Source organism: Toxoplasma gondii, chromosome IV, assembly GCF_000006565.2.
Source record: "Toxoplasma gondii ME49 chromosome IV, whole genome shotgun sequence".
In the NCBI taxonomy this organism is placed as follows: Eukaryota; Apicomplexa; class Conoidasida; order Eucoccidiorida; family Sarcocystidae; genus Toxoplasma; species Toxoplasma gondii.
Window position 1 is genome coordinate 346593 of NC_031471.1, and position 17410 is coordinate 364002.

The 17410-nt window shown below is 53.7% G+C and overlaps 1 protein-coding gene across 1 annotated transcript; it reads left to right on the top strand.

Annotated features, from left to right (window-relative positions):
* The first annotated feature begins 122 nt into the window (after nt 1–122).
* On the top strand, nt 123–16660 carry TGME49_320440 (hypothetical protein). Its single transcript, XM_018782992.1, has 12 exons — nt 123–1572; nt 2347–3088; nt 3604–3709; nt 4480–4901; nt 5473–5523; nt 5817–5943; nt 7294–7621; nt 8382–9134; nt 10168–10689; nt 11537–12212; nt 12654–13589; nt 14208–16660. The coding sequence occupies exons 1-12, from the start codon at nt 1222–1224 to the stop codon at nt 16001–16003; spliced, it is 6810 nt and encodes a 2269-aa protein (XP_018638065.1). The 5' UTR covers nt 123–1221; the 3' UTR covers nt 16004–16660.
* Nucleotides 16661–17410: the final 750 nt, after the last annotated feature.

The window sequence follows — 17410 nt, forward strand, 5'->3', positions numbered from 1 at the left end:
TTCAGCGTTTCTATGAACGCGAAAAGTCGCAGCTTCCGTCCCTCTTCGCTCTCCGCTCGCTCAGCTCGTTGGCGAGAAGAAAGAAAGCCGGCCACCCAGCTGAGGTTTAAAGAGGGGAAAGCGCACATGGAAAGGTTCTTTGTTTCCTCTGGGGCTGCGAAAGGAAGGCTACAAGCCAGAGTCTGCGAGGAATCTCTTCTGTGCGTCGAGTCTGCGGTGCAAGGCCGCCTTTTGCCGAGAGGAAGAGAGCAGAGGCGCAGTCTCCGTCTTGCTTGTGGAAGCGGCAGGAGCATAAATTGAAGAAGCATAAACTGAAAAGGAGACAGAAGGAAGGAAGCAGCAGAAGAGATGGGAGTAGATGCGGAAGAAGGAGTCTCCTGGGCGCAGAGGACCGTCGAGTCCGACAAGACACTCAGAGACACAGCTGTCTCCATTTCTTCGGGAGCAAAGAGTGACCAGATAACATTCCTTCTCCACTTTCCTCTCTTTATCCTCGTTCCCCGCGCTCGCTCAAGTCTCCACCTTCGCGGCCTCTCCCGGCTCGTCGGCTCCGGTGCGTATGTACACTGCCAGAGGGCGAGGGAGGGTGGAAGGAGAGAAAAAAGACGCACCGGAGAAGAAGGACAAGTAGAAGAACAGGGAGGACAGACGAGAGACAGAGACCAACTCTGAGAATCAGAATCTCTCGGCGAAGAGGAAGAAAAAAGAGACAGGAGATGGTTCCTCACGACAGAGAGGGACGTCAGGCACTTGTGCTGAGAAGAGAACGAACGCATGAACTTTTACTTCCTATATACCCCTCGCTCACCTCACGAAGAAATGTCTTGAACGCCTCTTTCTCTCCTCGTCGTTTTCTTCTCTTTCGACTCTTCGGATGTCTCACGAGCTTCGGAAAAGCTCTGGACTTCTCGGAGCGAAGATGCCGCCCTCCTCTTTCCTGCTTTTTCCGCTTTTCTGCTGTCTTCTCTCCTCCTTCGGGGCAACTGCAGCAGTCTCTTCTCCCTCTTGCTGTTCTGGGGCGTCTCTCTTTCCCCACTCGAGAATTGGCAGGGGATTCGTCTTTTCCGTTCTTTCTCCGTGTCTCAATCAAAAGTCTGCCTGTCAACCTGAAACGTAAACGCCCGTTGCTTCTCTCCAGCTTCGTTCCTTCCTTCCTCGTTGCCTCGCTGCTCTCTGCTGCTTCTCGCGACTCGAACTCCTCCAGAGGGATGCGTTCCGAGGATGAAGACTCGAAAGGTCTTGTACGTTGTTGCCCTGCTCCGCCGCGTCTCGACAAGCGCGACAGCGCGACCTGCTCACTCCTCTTCTTGCACCTTACCCACGACGCGGCTGCCTCTCAGAAAGTCCTCCTTTTCTTTCTTCTTCTCCTTTTTCTCCCTTTTCGTTTGCTTCTGCCTCGGCCTCCGCTGGAGTCCCGACAGCGTACGCTGCCTGTGTGCAGAGGCAGGCATCCCTGGGCTGCACAACTGGCTGCGGCAAGCGTTTCCGTCTGCTGTCAGCCAGGTGAATAAGAAGAGAGACGTTCTTCTTGCCGACCATTTGCTCTTCGACTTGAATCAATTGCTCCACCAGGTGAGAGGAAGCCGCAGACAAAGGCCTCTTTAAACTCTGAACACAACACAGTCGCAGAGCGAGCAGAGAAGCTGTTGCCGAGAGGAGCGGACGCGCGCGCAGAGAGACGCCGACCTCAGCGTCTTGCATTTACTCATGCACACTGTCCAAAACATTCCGCTAAAACAGAGTCTTTCGCTGGTCGGCAGGGGCAAAAGGGAAACGGGGAAGCCGCGGAACAGAGACGCCTCTGTCGCATCCACGATCGAAATCCTGTAGAGGCGACGACGGTCCCCCGCGCCGTTTCGGCCAACGTTCACCAGGCGCGGAGCTCCTGTCGCGAACGAGGAACGCTTTCTCCAACGTCTCGAGAGAAGAAGAGAGTGTATGATTCGCCGCCCTCGCGCTGTGCAAGTCGACCGTCGTGGCGGAAGCAGAAGAGAGAATGAACTCGAAGAACGAACGCAGACGCGCATTGTTTTGTGGCGCAAAGGATTCAGAACAGAGGAGACTGGACAGTGCGACGGAACCGCACAGAGAGATTGGGATAGACGCAGAGAGGAGAACAGAGAAAGAGAGAGGTAGCGAGAGAGAGACCGAGAGAAGGGCAGTGAGCTAGAAGAAGAGAGCGACGGAAACAGAAAGACATAGAGAGAGAAACAGAGAGGTACATAGGCAGACAGAGAAATAGAGAGGTGCAAAAGCAGATGCACAGAGAGGGACATGTTGATACTTGACCGAGAACAAGAAGAAAAACCGTTCAGCGTGTGTTTCGTCTGTGGTCGCCGTGTTTAGGCAGCGCTTCTGCCGGCGCGGGGGTCGTCTCCCAGAGCGTCGCTAGCGTCCAAGAGAACTTTTCTCTCTCCGGAAGTCCGCGGAGAACATGGAGCTTCTGGAGCGCGCGAGAGTGGAAAGCAGTCGCAGGAAGTTGCGTTCGGCGAGGAGGCAGACGCCGTTCTAAGGCGTCTCGTGTCGCTGATTTCTGCGACGCTTCGAACCATCCATCCCAGAAAGTCCGTCGTCTTCGCTCTGGACGGCGTCCCCCCTCTCGCTAAGCTCCTGACGACCGCCAAGCGCCGACGAAAGCGCGACGACGAAGAGGAAGCAGCAGACCGGCCATCAGAGAGTGAGGAGGCGGAAGGCGAAAAGGGGAAGCAGGCGGACCGTGGTCGAGACGCAGGCGTCCTGGGGGAGGGAAGAAGGCGTGGAGAGGCCAACGAGAGGCGCTCAGGCTGCGACAGCAACTGCAGCAATCGACAGGGAGGAGACGCGAAAGGAATGAACGACGATGGTGGAAGAGAGATGGAAACCGCAGGTGCCGACGCAGGCGGAGACACTGTCCGAAAAAACGAACACAAAGAGGCGAACACGGACGCAGACGAAGGAGGCAAACGAGAAGGAGGAAGGGAGGAGGAACCAGAAGACGAAGAAGGAGAAGAGGAGAGACCGCGGTCTCCATTTATTGTTCAAGGTGAAGGAGCAACACTGGAAGGTCTCCGACTACCAGACAAGCCGAAAAAAGAACGGTACAGGATACGTAAGCCGAAAGCGACTTTGGTTTTCCTCGTTTTCAACAATAAAGTTTCTTCTCTTCTCTTCCATTTTCGGTTCCACTGTCTGCCAGTCTGTGGGCGCCTTCACATCTCTATCGATATATGTATATTTTTATTGATAGATAGACAGATAGATATCTCTCCAAGTCTATGTGTCTCTGTTTAATCCTATTTACGTATATATATATATATATATATATATATATATATTCGTATCGCGCCTACGTCTCGACAGACAATTCAGTGGGAAGAGAAGAAAATCTCGATGGAGCTGCATTTCCAAAGAGGCAACATTTCGTCCACTTTCGCTTGCATTTGGTTTCGAGTTTCGTTTCTTCTCACGCTGATGTATCCATCGTCTAAGTGCCACAAATATTCCGATGCAAATAAATAAATATGCACAGAGTCGAGTATTTCTGCAGACAGATGAACTGAAAGGGAAACAGAAACACATCAATTCGCTGGTTCAGAAATCGATTTTTTTTTTCGTTTTCCACAGCTTCTTTTCTTCTCACGCCTGGTACGGCGTTCATGCAGCGCGTGGAGGAGACTTGCCGGCGATTCGCCTGGCAACGACTTGCGTCTCGTCGCTTCCGAAACCTCAGGTGAGTTTACCTGTTTTTCCTCTCTCGTCGGCTGTTTTCTTCTGTTCTTCCTCGATGCCTCTTCGCGCACTGCGAGTCGTTGCCGTCTCCGTTTGTGCGTGCTTTTGACCCTGGTCGTCCCTGTTCTGTGGTATCTTCTTCATCTGTTTGCTTCTCTCGCTCTTTTGTATTTCTCTCTCTTTTCTCCTTTTCTCCCGTTTCTTCGTTTTGGCCGTCGTCTCGTTCGTCGGCCTCATCCTCTTTCGTCACCGCGCTCTGGAGAGGTGCCGACCCCGGCAGGGGGAAATCTCCAGCCGAACTATAGAAATCGATGCATCTGTTTATCAATAAATACATACATCCAATCGTATATCCAGACATGCATGTACACTCATGAATATACCGTTTTATATATATAATGATGTATATATATATATATATATTTATCTTATGCATGTATCAGTGTTTGACTTTGTGTGCGTTTCAATGTATATTTATAAGTATATGTGCATATGTTGATGTTTGTGTATGTGGAGCGACCTATGCAAGATAGCAGTGGGCGGTGTGGGGGATGTGAAGTTTTCCTGAAGTTGAAAGCGACGCATGCAGGCTCCCGTTTCTAATGCGTTCCGACTGCTGTCTCCCGCACTCGGTTTTCAGCGTCTCCCTGCTCTGTTTGTCGGCGCCTGTGTGTTGACGTCGCTTTTCTCCTTTTGTGACTACACGTTTTCGGAGCCGCATTTCCTCTTTTGTAGCGTTACATCGCCGACACCCATCTCGCATGTTCGCAGATTCTTTGTTTCTGGATCTTCCTCGTTCGGCGAAGGCGAACTGAAGCTCATCGACTGGCTTCTCGCAGCCCAGAAAGGCGTTCGAGCGCCAGTTGGCTCTCCTTCTCTCTCCTCATCTTCTGCCTCCCCTACTTCTTCCCCCATTTCCTGCACTTCTTCTACTTCGTCTACTTCTTCTTCCGCGTCAGCGTCATGCCGAGCCAGCATCGCGCGATGCCCCACAGGCGCACAACTGCGGCTCGGTGATGGCGGAGAGAACAGCGAGGAGGCGCGACGCGAGCAGGACAGAGAAGAAGACGAAAGCATTGTGATTGTGGGGGCAGATGCAGACCTCGTTGTTCAAGCTCTCGCTTTTCCGGGCGTTCCCAAGCTCTTCGTGTACAATCCGCAGAGGCGAATCTCGGATGAGAAAAACACGCGAAGTAAGAAAAAACGGAGCTTGCGGTCAGGACGGGTGAGACGCGCAAGGGCCTTCATTCTGGGATCCATTTTTTGTGTGAGAGACCTGGATTCGAGTTCTCACTTGTGTCTTCGCATTCGCCGTCTTGACGTCCTTCTCCTCCTAGCCTCTCTCTCATGTCTGTGGCGTCGTTTGATGGTACCGTACCCCACCGCTGGCGCCTGTCGTTTTCTTCTCTCCATCTGTCTCTCTCATCCATGCCCGCCGTTCTCTGCTGTCTTCTTTCGGGATGTCTCTTTCTCTCTCTTGGAGGTCTTCCTTCAAGCCGGTCTATTGACACATTTGTTTTCTTCCTTCTCTCACGGCTTCTCTCGTTCTCCTTCCCGGTAGCCGCCTGCTGTCATAACTTCCTCTCCAGTGCCCCGCGGCTTCCCTCATCCTCAGAGCGGTTGCTCTCCACTCGTCGCTCTCCTCTCCTCTTTGTTCTCCAAAGTCGCTTCCCTTTCCGGTTAATTTCTTTTCCGATGTTGCGTTTTCTGATTTCGCCAATTTCCAGTTCACTGATCCGGATTTCTCTTTAATCAATTCTTCAGCACTCTATTCGCTCCGCGACCTCCTCGCGGCCGTCGACCGCCAGTTCCCTGGTACGCCTCTCGCGCAACGCCGCGAATCTCCGTCTCGAATGTACTTCCTTGCGCGTCTGCAAAGTGTCTTTTCATATATATATATATATATATGTATGTATATAAATACATATATATACTATATATCTACACATATGCATATATATATATATATATATATATATATATATATATATATGCATTGATTAAGATAGATAGAGAATGCTTCACATGCACCGAAAGATGGATGGGAAGGATTGCATGTGAGACGAAAGGACGCAAAGCGATTCGTTTTTCTGCGTCGACGCCTGCAGGCCGCTCGCACTTGGTCCGGAACGACCTCGCGTTGCTGTGCGTTCTCAATGGAAACGATTACTTGCCGAAGGCCGGCGGCTTCGCCTTCCCTCGCTTCTTTGAAGCGTACTCCGCCGTGCGACGCCGGTAGGGCAGAAGGCGTGGAGAGCAACACGGCGAGAGAATGGCTTTGTGTGGGGATCTGGTAACCTCTTCGGACCAGTCTCTATATCGGGAGTTCGGAAGGTGTCTCGGAAGCGGAGAAGGAAGCTGCAGCCCCCGCGAAACCTGACAGTCGAAGAGCCGCGAGATGATGACGCAGAGCAGGAGAAAGCGGAGAGAGGAAGAACGACAAGGAGAATACCGTATCACGCGTGTGACACAGACTAGAAATCGGAAGAATCGCCAGCGAATCAGAACGAGAAGGAACCACAGAAGCGCGAAGGAGCCACAGAAACGAGGAGGAACCGTAGAAGCGAGAAGGAACCATAGAAGCGAGAAGGAACCATGGAAGACAGAAGGAACCATAGAAGCGAGAAGGAACCATAGAAGCGAGAAGGAACCATAGAAGCGAGAAGGAACCATAGAAGCGAGAAGGAACCATAAAAGCGAGAAGGAACCATAGAAGCGAGAAGGAACCATAGAAGCGAGAAGGAACCATAGAAGCGAGAAGGAACCATAGAAGCGAGAAGGGACCATAGAAGCGAGAAGGAACCATAGAAGCGAGAAGGAACCATAGAAGCGAGAAGGAACCATAGAAGCGAGAAGGAACCATAGAAGCGAGAAGGAACCGTAGAAGCGAGAAGGAACCATGGAAGACAGAAGGAACCATAGAAGCGAGGAGGAACCATAGAAGCGAGAAGGAACCATAGAAGCGAGAAGGAACCATAGAAGCGAGAAGGAACCGTAGAAGCGAGAAGGAACCATGGAAGACAGAAGGAACCATAGAAGCGAGGAGGAACCATAGAAGACAGAAGGAACCATAGAAGCGAGAAGGAACCATAGAAGCGAGAAGGAACCATAGAAGCGAGAAGGAACCATAGAAGCGAGAAGGAACCGTAGAAGCGAGAAGGAACCATGGAAGACAGAAGGAACCATAGAAGCGAGGAGGAACCATAGAAGCGAGGAGGAACCATAGAAGCCAGAAGGAACCATAGAAGACAGAAGGAACCATAAAAGCGAGAAGGAACCATAGAAGCGAGAAGGAGGCATGGAAGACAGAAGGGACCACAGAAGCGAGAAGGCAACGCGAAGATGAGGGGAAGAGCAAGAATACATTGAAGGCAAGGGTCGCAACGGATGGCAACACGAGAGGGCGACCAGATCCTCGAATGCCGAAGGTCACCGCAGAAAACAAGCACCGCTTCAGAAACGGCTCTGTCTGATGTAGGGCGCATGCGCATCTCTGTTCGTCGTCATTTCTCGTGTCTCGAGTTCGAGTTTCATCTGCTCTCGGTTTCGTTCCTGCGCCTTCTTCGTTTCACGTTTCTCCCTCAGGCCGGAGTTTGCCGACGCGTCTTTGGTGGACGCTGCGAGTCGTTCCTTCAACATTTCCTTTTTCCTCGCTTTTCTCGAGGAACTGGATAAGCTGTCGAGTCTCCGACTGATCGCTCTGCAGCAGCTGCAACTACATGCGCTTGCGAGCTCGACAAACGCACCGGTGAAGCTCTCGGCCCTCGCTCTTTTGAATCAGATGATTGCGCAGAATCCATTTCTTCCTTTGCCTGTGCACTCGCCGTCTTCCCGGCCGCGTCAAAAGGAGGGAAGCCGCGCTTCAGCAACGCACCCTTCTGAAGGGGAAGCGGATCCGAGTTGCGGCATACGAGTAAGATCCTGGTCTTGCCTGCCGGTGGGGCAGTTTTTCCTGAAACTCTTTTTCGACGGGATCTGTCACCATCAAGGTTCGATCAACAGTCCTCTTCACTGAGTGCTTAAACAGAGACACACATCTCGCGTTTCCGACGGCTCTAGGTCTGCAGACACAGTTCTCAAATCTCTCTTCACCTGGCCTCTTCTTACATGACGAATCTCTGTTAACACGGAAACACGGATACTACCATATATGTGAAACTGTGTACTTCCATCTCTATCTATCTATCTATCTATCTATCTATATATATATATATATATGTATACATATGTCCATTTATTTGTTTGCGTGAGGCAGATTATTTTGCTCGTTCTGCGGCGCAGTTGCGCGCATTGACACACCTTTTCGATTTTCCCTCCTCCTCTGCATCTTTCAGTTTTCGTTGACCGCTGCTACTTCTATCCCTCTTTATATTCGCATGTAATGTATGTTTCTCTACATACATACACTCATACAGACATACAGACATCCATATATGCATACATCCATATATGCATACATCTATATATGCATCCATTTATGCATGCATCCATTTATGCATGCATGTGTATGTGTGTCCCAGTGTTTATTTGGTTTTGTCTGTTTTGTCTGTTTGTTGCACTCGCATCTTGGGCTCTGTGCGTGTCTGTCGATGAGGCTCCCGCCGTCGGTAGATCCACTTGTGGATCTGCGTTCTCGCTGCCGTTTCTCGTTTGTCCTTTTGTTCGCTTCTCAGTGGGAGATCCGAGGCGACGGCTTGAACCCAATCCAATTCACGGCGCGTCTGCAGGTTCACCGCGACGTTCTTGAATCTCTTTCTTCTTCGTTCGCCTCCCTCGCTGCTCCGCGTTCTTCCTGTCCTGCGCCCTCGTGTGAAGCGCCTCACGCCTCCCTGCCTTCGCGCAAAGACGCCGGAGCCGCCGCCGGCCTGGCGCCTCCAGAGCGCCGCGCTGCGACTCGTCAGGGACAAGACGCAGGCGCAGACGAATCGCGCGAAGACGAGCGAGAGGCCGCAGACGCGAGGGAACGGGAGGACGCGAGACGAACGGTGCAGAAGACGACTGGCGGCGCAGCTCGGCCGGCAACTGGTGTCGGCGGCAGCGGCCGCTGGGTCGCCGTCAAAGAGGATCAGGAGAAAGACAGAGCACGAAGGGAAGAAGGGAGCAGAGAAGGCCGCGAAGAAGACGTCTGGGTGACGTTCGTCGGTCGAGCGAGCGACAAGCAAGGCGCGAAGCAGGAGGCGGCTTACCGTTTTCTTCTCTCGCATTTTCCCGGTCTGGACTGCGTTGTGCCTGAGTCTGTGGTGGAGAGAGAAGACCAGTCGAGTGCGGCGGGCGAGGAAGACGAAGACGAAGAAGATGAAGAAATCGCAAACCAGTTGAAGTCGGCGCTCCTTCCGGAGTTTCACACCTCTGTGCCTGCCCTGCTTCAGGCTGCATGCACGCTTCAAGCGACGACCCCGGCAAACACTTTGAACAATCTTTGTTTGGTACGTTTTCATCCGCAGGCTCTTTCCTCTGTGCGTTCCTCTGTGCGTCCCCGAGTGAGGGCACTGCATGCGTTTCGAGGAGTTCTTCGCATGCAAGCGAAACGCCAGGATTGCCCGGCGCCCACTGACTGCGTGCCGCGCGTTGCCCACAACGCTGCGGAACGCATCGCAGAGTCGCGATATGAGTCTTCAACTCGATTGCGGTCACTTACATGTCAGTGGCTTCTCGAGACGTCACTCTGCGCTTCTCGCCTCCTGGACAAAGCGCGCCTGCTGTGAGCGTCTAGAGGGTCCTCGGTAGAGCGATTGCACAAGCTACGGTGTGCAGAAAGACGACGGAGCGACGAAGGGGGAAGCCATGTCGACAGGCTTCTAGTTATCAAAGCTCGGGTGCCGTCCCTACGGAGACGCAGAGCTTTCGCGAGTTCGAAAACGAGAACGGGAGACGCTTCGCACCCGCCCGAGGCTCCACAGCGATCTGAAGAGAAGCCTCCAGACAGACAGCGACACTGCGCCGCAGACTGTCGCGGCGGACTGTGGAGGCAGGGAGCAGCAGACGCGCTTGGGGAAACAGCGAAAGAGCAAGGGGAGTGGGCGAAGCGAGGGGAATAGACAAACGAGGACACTGGAAGAGGAGAAGCGAGCGCAACGGAATAATCTGCAGCCGAAACGAACGCCTTTTTCTGAGTTGCATGACAAGAGACGTTTCAGACGAGAGACACCGTTGTTGAAGTAGCAAACTCTCCCCAACGGTCAGCAGCTGCTAGTGGCGCGATGTATTCAACCGTCATATCGACTCGCGTTGATGTGTTCTGCGTGTTTTGACAGTAGGCTGTTGAACAGAAACAGGCGTTTTTTTCGCATTCTTGCGGGACTCAGTTGATGGGCTGCGTCGTCGGTGGAGTGCCATTTCTTTCGAAGCACAGTTTCTTTTCTCTGGACAGTTTATTGGCTGGAGGTTGCGCTACGCGTCGCACAAGCCGCGTGAGATGGAGCCGGCTCTTGTCTTTGTTTTTCCTTCTTCATATCCCAGAGGGTCTTCAAGTCTCCGCCGTCGTTCGTCTCCTTCACGAAACGCGAACTCGAAGAATTTCTGTCGTCGGCTGCCTCTCAGAGCCTGTCGCGTCCAGAGCGCCCTTCTCCCGTCTCGCCCGTTGCACTGCGAGACTTTCTCCTCCAACAATCTCTCCTTCCAGGACGTTCAGAGGAAACGAGAAGTCGTTCTCCGTCTTCATCTGTTTTTCATTCTTCCCAATCGCCTTCTGCTTCTCCTTCTTCTGCTTCTCCTTCTTCTGCGTTTCCTTCTTCTCCGCCTTCTCCTGCGCTTTCTTTACGCGCCCTCGAGAAAGGCAGGGAGGCCGTTTCAGCGTCACCTGAGGAGGCTGAGTTGTCTCCAAGTGGAGACGCAGACGAACGTCGAGCTGAGTTGTGCGTCGTCGCCGTGGATGGCCTGCCGCTTTTTGCCGCCTGGCACCCAGACGCCGCAAATGTGCAGGGGAACAAACCTGCGAACGCGACGTCGAAGAAACAGCAAAGACACAGTCTCTCCATGCAGGTAACCTGCCGCCAGGTGACCGTGACTTGGCTCACTTCTCGCTTGTCTCAGACGCGCCTCTTCGCGTCGCGCCTCCTTCGTAGAGCCAGACTACAGGGCTCAGGAGAGTCGTACATAGACACAGATAGTATTCCTCTGCATACGAATCTTCTTACGTCTGTGTATGTATGCATATATGTATATTTGTATGTATGGATGTATGTATATAGGCATATATGTATATTTGTATGTATGCATGTACGGATATAGGCATATATGTATATTTGTATGTATGTATATATGTACGTATATATGTATGGATATAGGCATATGTATATATGTATGTATATATGTACGTATATATGTATGGATATAGCCATATATGTATATATGTATGTATATATGTACGTATATATGTATGGATATATGCATATATGTATATTTGCATATATGTATAATTGCATGTATGTAAATTTGTGTACATCTGTACACTCAAATGCAGACGTGCGTATACTTGGGGGCTTTGCGTTTAAGCTGCTCTCACGGCGCCGAAGGTGGCGTGCCGTCTGTTTTCCTTTTGTTTGTTTTCCGCCTCGGTTGTTCCTCTCGTCTGCTGTCTAGTGCTCATCTGCAAGTCCTCTTTTTCTCTGTTGCGGTTTCTCGTTCGCCGACGAACGCCTTCGTTTCTGTTCGTTTCTGTTATTCTGGCGTCTCTGCTTTTTTGGCCCAAACTGGTGATCCGGTTCCTGTTTCGCTTCTTCGACGACGGCCGCCTCCGCTTCTCCAGTCGAAGGCTCCCGTTTTGAAGGACAGGAAACCGCTTGATTTCGCCAGCGACGTCTTGCGTCTCCTTCTGCCTTCCTCACAGGCGCTTCAGCTCCTCACTCCGCCGCTCTTCCACTTGCTCTCGCTCGCAGGCTGGTCGCCTGCGGGGACGCAGAGACCTGTGTGCAGCAGGGCAGAAGAAGCGACGGCGGCGAGTCCGGCGGCCACCGACGGAGGGATGTCAGCAAGCGAGGAGGGCAGAGAAGGAAGGAGAGGAAGCGACGGGTCGAGCGACGCAGAGAAGAAGCGGAGCAGAGACGACGAGGGAGAGGAGGCGCTCACGGCCGCCCAGAGAGCGACGAAGCCTGAGGCGGGAAGCGGCCGTTCCGGATCTGCCGATGCCTTTCCTGAGACCACAGAGACCGTCTGCGACGCGTTCGTCGGACGCCCAGAGAGACTACTAGCGGAAGGAGGAACACACCGGCGGGAGGTAGCTGGTGACGAGACGCAGAGGCGACCGGAGACAGGGAGCGACGAGGAGACGCGGAGACGAGACGGCGACCTGGAGACAGAGCTTGGATCGCACGAAGGAGGGCGTGACGGCGAAGGAGCATTCGCAGAACGAGGCGGAGGAACAAGAAGAGGCGACAGAGAGGAAGCTGGAGACGGAGAGGAAGAAGAGACAGAGCGCTCCTCGAAGCAGACACTCGAGCAAATCGACGCGCTTCTCGCTGAGCACGTGGAAAACGAAACGCCGAAGGTCGACGCATATCTCCGAGGTACGACACAAACACAAATCCTGGATGTGAATGCGTTCCTCGTTCTTCGCTTCCTCTCTCTCTCTTGTCTGGGATGTTAGGCAGACGAACTGCTTGCGAAGGCGTCCTTCGCTCCTCTCCTTGCTGCTCTCTTTTCTACGGTTCTAGACGAAACGTCACGCGCTCTCTCCGGTGGTTCTCGCAGTTAGCGGTTCGCTACCATCCGCCTTTCTGGATCCTTCCTCGTGGTGTGTTCGACGGAACGAAGCCTTGGAATCCTCTCTGCAGTTCCTCGCAGACATCTTTGAATCTCGTAGGCCTGCTGCGCTTCGCCGACGCGACGCGTCGTGTACATGTACTGGATCGTCTCGCCGAGTCTCGCCGTCCGCTGCTGTCCAGGTTGCCTCCCCTTTCCATAGTTCTCTCTCGCGCGCGTTTCCCTTGCCGTCGCGTTCGTCGCAGGTTTGCTGTGGAATCTGCAAATGTACGCCGAGGGCCAGTGCCCGAATCCCCGCTGGTTCTACTCGTTTGAAAAGGCGCCTTCGCTCTACGCTCTTCGCGCCCACTTGCTCTCACGCCTGGCGCCTTCGCCGTCGCTCCCGCCCAGCGGCGACCTTTCTGTGGAGTCCAACGAAGCCTCTGTCCATCGCCGACCGAGCTCCCGAGGCGAAAACAGGCCAACTGCCTGCCAAGGCGCACTGAAGGAAGCAGACGATGGCGTACGGACCGCGGCGGAGAGTCTTCTTGTCGCGCCCAGTCCTCCTCGTCCGGACGCGACCTTCCCGACGAGTCCGCCGGTGTACGCAGCGGCGGTGCTGCCTCCGAGCGCCCTGAGGAAGCTGCGAAAATCGCTCTCCGGGGCAACGGCGGCCGACGCGACGTTGGCGGCCGCGGAGGACACAGACGCGTCGCAACACGAGGGACAGTCTCTGCGTTCCGATCTGGCACCGGGCGACGATGGACTTGTCTCCTCCGGTTTAGGTTTCGCTTTTGGCAAACTCGTCTGCCGAGCTCATGACCTTCTCCGGTGTGTGGTGGAGAGCGAAGGAGACATTTCTCTCGAGGCGGCGAAGGCGACGGAAAGAGAAGGCGGAAACCACGGCCGGCTTGTGGAGAACGCGCAAGGAGAAAAGAGGCGAAGACAGGAAAGAGACGCACACGGTGACAGCGGAGAGGGTGAAGCGATGCCGAACACCGCGGGTTCGGAGAGACTGAAGGGAATCGCCCGACACGGAACTACTGGGACACCGAGGCAGGACAGAGATGATGGCAAAGAAGACGAAAAAGAAGATGAAGCGACGCGACTTCAAGAAACGACAACGTCTGCGAGTGACGGGGTCCAGTTTGACGAACAAGACGACTTCGTTGACGGATTTGATGACATTCGCTTTCACCCTCGTGAGTCGACCAAGGATTCGGTCATCCCCCGCGCTCTATTTGGTCTTCTCAACTATGTTTGGCTACGTTTTTCATGCGCTTCGTGTTTGCCTCGTGCTCCTTCGTCTCTCTTTCTCTCTCTCTGTGGCTGCTGCTTTCTCTTTCAAGGAAAGTCTTGGTGCATCCCGTTCGTTTCTCCCTTCTGATGTGCGCTTCCCTTGGTGCCTGTGTCTCAGAGGACTTGTGTGAATTGGCGTTCTGCTTCTTCTCGGTCGTGAGCCGTCGCTTTTGCCGCCTCTACGCGCTCTTCCCTGGCTTTGTGCCTTCGCCGATCTCTCTTGTTTCTCTCTGTCGCACTCCAGTGTTCTCGCTCTCTCTTGCGGTTCTAGAGAAACGTTCGCGGTGAAGCGCTGGGGGATTTCTTTCCACGAGATGTACAAGGCGTCTTGCTTCAAGTGAATAATGAGGCGCCACTAGGTGAGAACTCAGTCGCCTTTTTGACGGCGGCGGCTCTACCGGTTACCTCTGGGCGTCGGTTGTCTGAGCGCGCTCCTTTTTTTAGTGGCGTTTCTCCCGCATTTTCGCATGCGCGTGTTTGCTCCCATGTTCTGCTTTCTCGCTGTCTCTTCCCTAACTCAGGCCATGTTTTAGCGGCGACTGTTCACCTCGAGTCTCTGCTGCAGCAGCGACAGGCGAGCAGCGGACGACCTCGTGGAGGAATGGCAGGAACTCCCCTCTGTGAAGCGACGATGCGCAAATCCAGCAGGTTCGGTAACAGGGGAGCAGACGAAAAGGGAGAAAACAGCGGAGAAGACGCCAGCGACGGAGACGACGACGGAGAGAAGGAAACGAAGGTGGAGAGTGTCGATGGAGAGGGAAGCCTGGGAGAGATGGACATGCAGAGTGCAGGAGTCACACGAGGAAGCCGAAGAAGGGGGGAAACGGACTGCAAAGGCGGAGAGCTGAAAGGAAGGCTCGACGACAGCGAAGAGAGAACAAAGAACCGCCTTCCTGTTTCAAACGCAGAAGAGCTTCTTAAGGAGACAACGAGCACATGGTCTCTTCTTTGTCGCAGCCGTTGTGACGACATGTCTGGGGGGGACGTGTGTGGTAGCTCTCCTGAGAGACGAAGATCGAATTCTGTTTCCATGACAAAGAATCCTCGGACATGTTCAGGTGCGTCCTCCTCTGCGTCTTCTTCGTCCTTGATGTTCCCAGATGTTTCTCCTCCACGACCTGTTCGGTCTTCTCCTTCCTCTTCTTCTTCTCGTTCGACTTCAGACTCGTGTGTGGGGTGTGTGTCTCCGTCGGCACCTGCTGCGTCTTCCTTGGCGAATTCTGGAGGCGGGCCGATGTTTTTGGAGGAGTCTCTTCCGATGTTCTCCGATCCGCAAAGACGCGAAGTGGAGTGCTGGGTGAAGCCTTCTTCTTCTTCGCTCCCCTGGTTCCCCAACGCTTCTGAGAAGGTCGACAGCGCCGTGGAGACACCGGTCTCTGCTGTCTCTTCCTCAGTTTTGGAGCCGAAACGTGGATCGCCACCAGCGGCTGTCTCAGCTTCCCGCGTCTCTCCGAACTGGCGTGCGAGACGTCGAAGTTCTGCGGCCTTTTTTTCCTCAAGGTCGCCTGCGTCTTCCTCGGTCTCGCCCTTCGTGTCTTTTTTCTCTTCCAGTCTTTCCCCGCGTTTTGCGGTTCCTGCCTGTCCTCTGTCAAATGCGGCGACGTCGCTGTTCGCTGTATGTGAGATTTCCAAGCAGCCTCACGACGAACGGCGCTTCCCAGACGCTTCTTCGCTGTTGAGTCTCTTCGCCTTCTCCTCGGCTCCTCTCACGCCCCCGTCCACCTTCCCGGAGCTCCCGTGTCTCGCCTCGGCTTGCGTCTGTCGCCGGCCTGCCCAGACGCGTTCTTGGTCGCAGCATTCGTCTGTCGACTTCCTCTCGTCTCGCTCGTCTCGTTCGTCTCGTTCGTCTCGCCCGAGAGGGTGCGACGCAGATTATTCTTCTCTCTCGCTGACTCGTCGTCGACCTTGTTCATTTTCTGCAGAAGGCACTGAGCCTGGAGCAGAGGGAAAAGATCCTTTCAACTTTGTGCACCTCTTCAGACAAAGGTCACCGCACGAAGCGGAGAATCGTCGCTGCATTCCACCTTCAGGTTCCGCGATTTTCCACGTTTCTTCGTCGGCTCACAGGGAGACTGTCGCACTTCGTCTCGGATGTCGAAGCCCCTCGAAGGTTCCCTGCTATTCTCCTGCTCTGCATGCAAACTCTCCCTCCCTGCGCTTCTCCGTCCTTCCTCCAGGACTGTTCACATCGCCGCCTTCCCGGTCCTCATTTTTTTCGACGTCCTCTGTGTCTCCTTCTCTCCGACGCTCGGCATGCCCCTCCACCTCGGTGTCGACGGTCCTGTCTTGTCCAAAGTTGAGGAGTGCTACGGCATGAAGAGCGATGTCTTGCTTTTTTCTGCGGGTGGCAGTGGAGAGACGTTCACGGCTTTTCCGAGTCTGTCGTCCATCCACTTCTTGGTGGAAGCGACAGGGTCTCGAGGAAGAACGAGACGAGGGTGCTTCTTGTGAACCTCGCTTCCCTCATCTTCCTCGTTCGCGTGTGTTCAAAGGTAGTTGAAAATCGATACTCGTAGCATTCTCCTTCTCGTCATGTAGAGCGAAACACCGTCCGGCTGAGCGACCACTACCAGAGATAGGAACATTAAACAGTTGCGGGCCCCAGCAACTCGTTTCTAGGGATAATGGTCTCAGGAGCAGCTAACCGAATATAAGCCGACGCCTCACCCAAGCCGACTTTTTGGCCAGTCACATTCCCCCCTCGGTGTCGGATTTGCTTTTTCTCTTTCGGTCTTTTGTAGCGGCGTCGAGAGGAAATCTTGTGAACTCTGAAGATCGTTCTTTTAAACCGGGGGGAAGAAGATACTCTACGGTTGATTCACTTCTCAGCGAAGGGCATGCATGCGCGTGAAGGCTGTCTTCGTGGATTTGTGGGGATTCCAGTCTCGATGTTCGACGTCAGCAGGTGCGTCTCGTGGTGCAACTCTGAAGGCCTGACAGGGCTAGCGGCTAGGGACTGATCGATCGCTCCTGGTGGTGGTCGTTCGGAAGTGAAAGATGTAACAGTTTGTTATGATCGACATCCAGCAGCTGCGCCAACTCTTCAGAGAGGCGTCGCTTCTTCTCTTGGTTCGTCCAGAAAGAAAAGAAGAATTGCGGAAGGTAGGACTTATCGGATTTGCGTAGGTCACACCATTCGTGTCGAGACGTCCAAGAAACGCAAAGGGTCGTCTGATGAATCAGGGAACGCTTCCCGGTTCGACCGGCGGTTCTCAGCTCGATGGCGTAGACTGCGCATCGGCGAGTGTTTCGGAAACTTTCTAAGAGTTGAAAAAGTTACTGTGTGGTTCTCAACACGATGCGCTTCACCGCGACACCGAAGGTGCTTCGCCGGAGCTGGGCTTCCGATCAGATACACACGCGCCAAGGACCATTTGCTTGTGCCGCAGACCTAAAAGTCGTGGGTTCCCTTCATTTGCAACGTCAACCAGACGCTTCCAGGGGAGCCTCTTTTCCGCGAGGATCCCCGAAAAGCGAGAACTACACAGAAACGAATATGCCTCGGATGAGGTCCACGTTCCCAGAGCGCTGGGACGCTGCACAAATTTTTCTTAACGTTAACTCCCTTCAGATGTTCGCACCGAGCATAGGCCTCCGTCTAGACCTAGACCCATCAAACGATGGATACGTTCGGTCGACTTTTACAAGAGTTTGCACGGTTTAAAGGGTGCATGCTTTCGGAAAGAACATACAGCTGAATGGCAACGAAAACGAATGTGTGTTT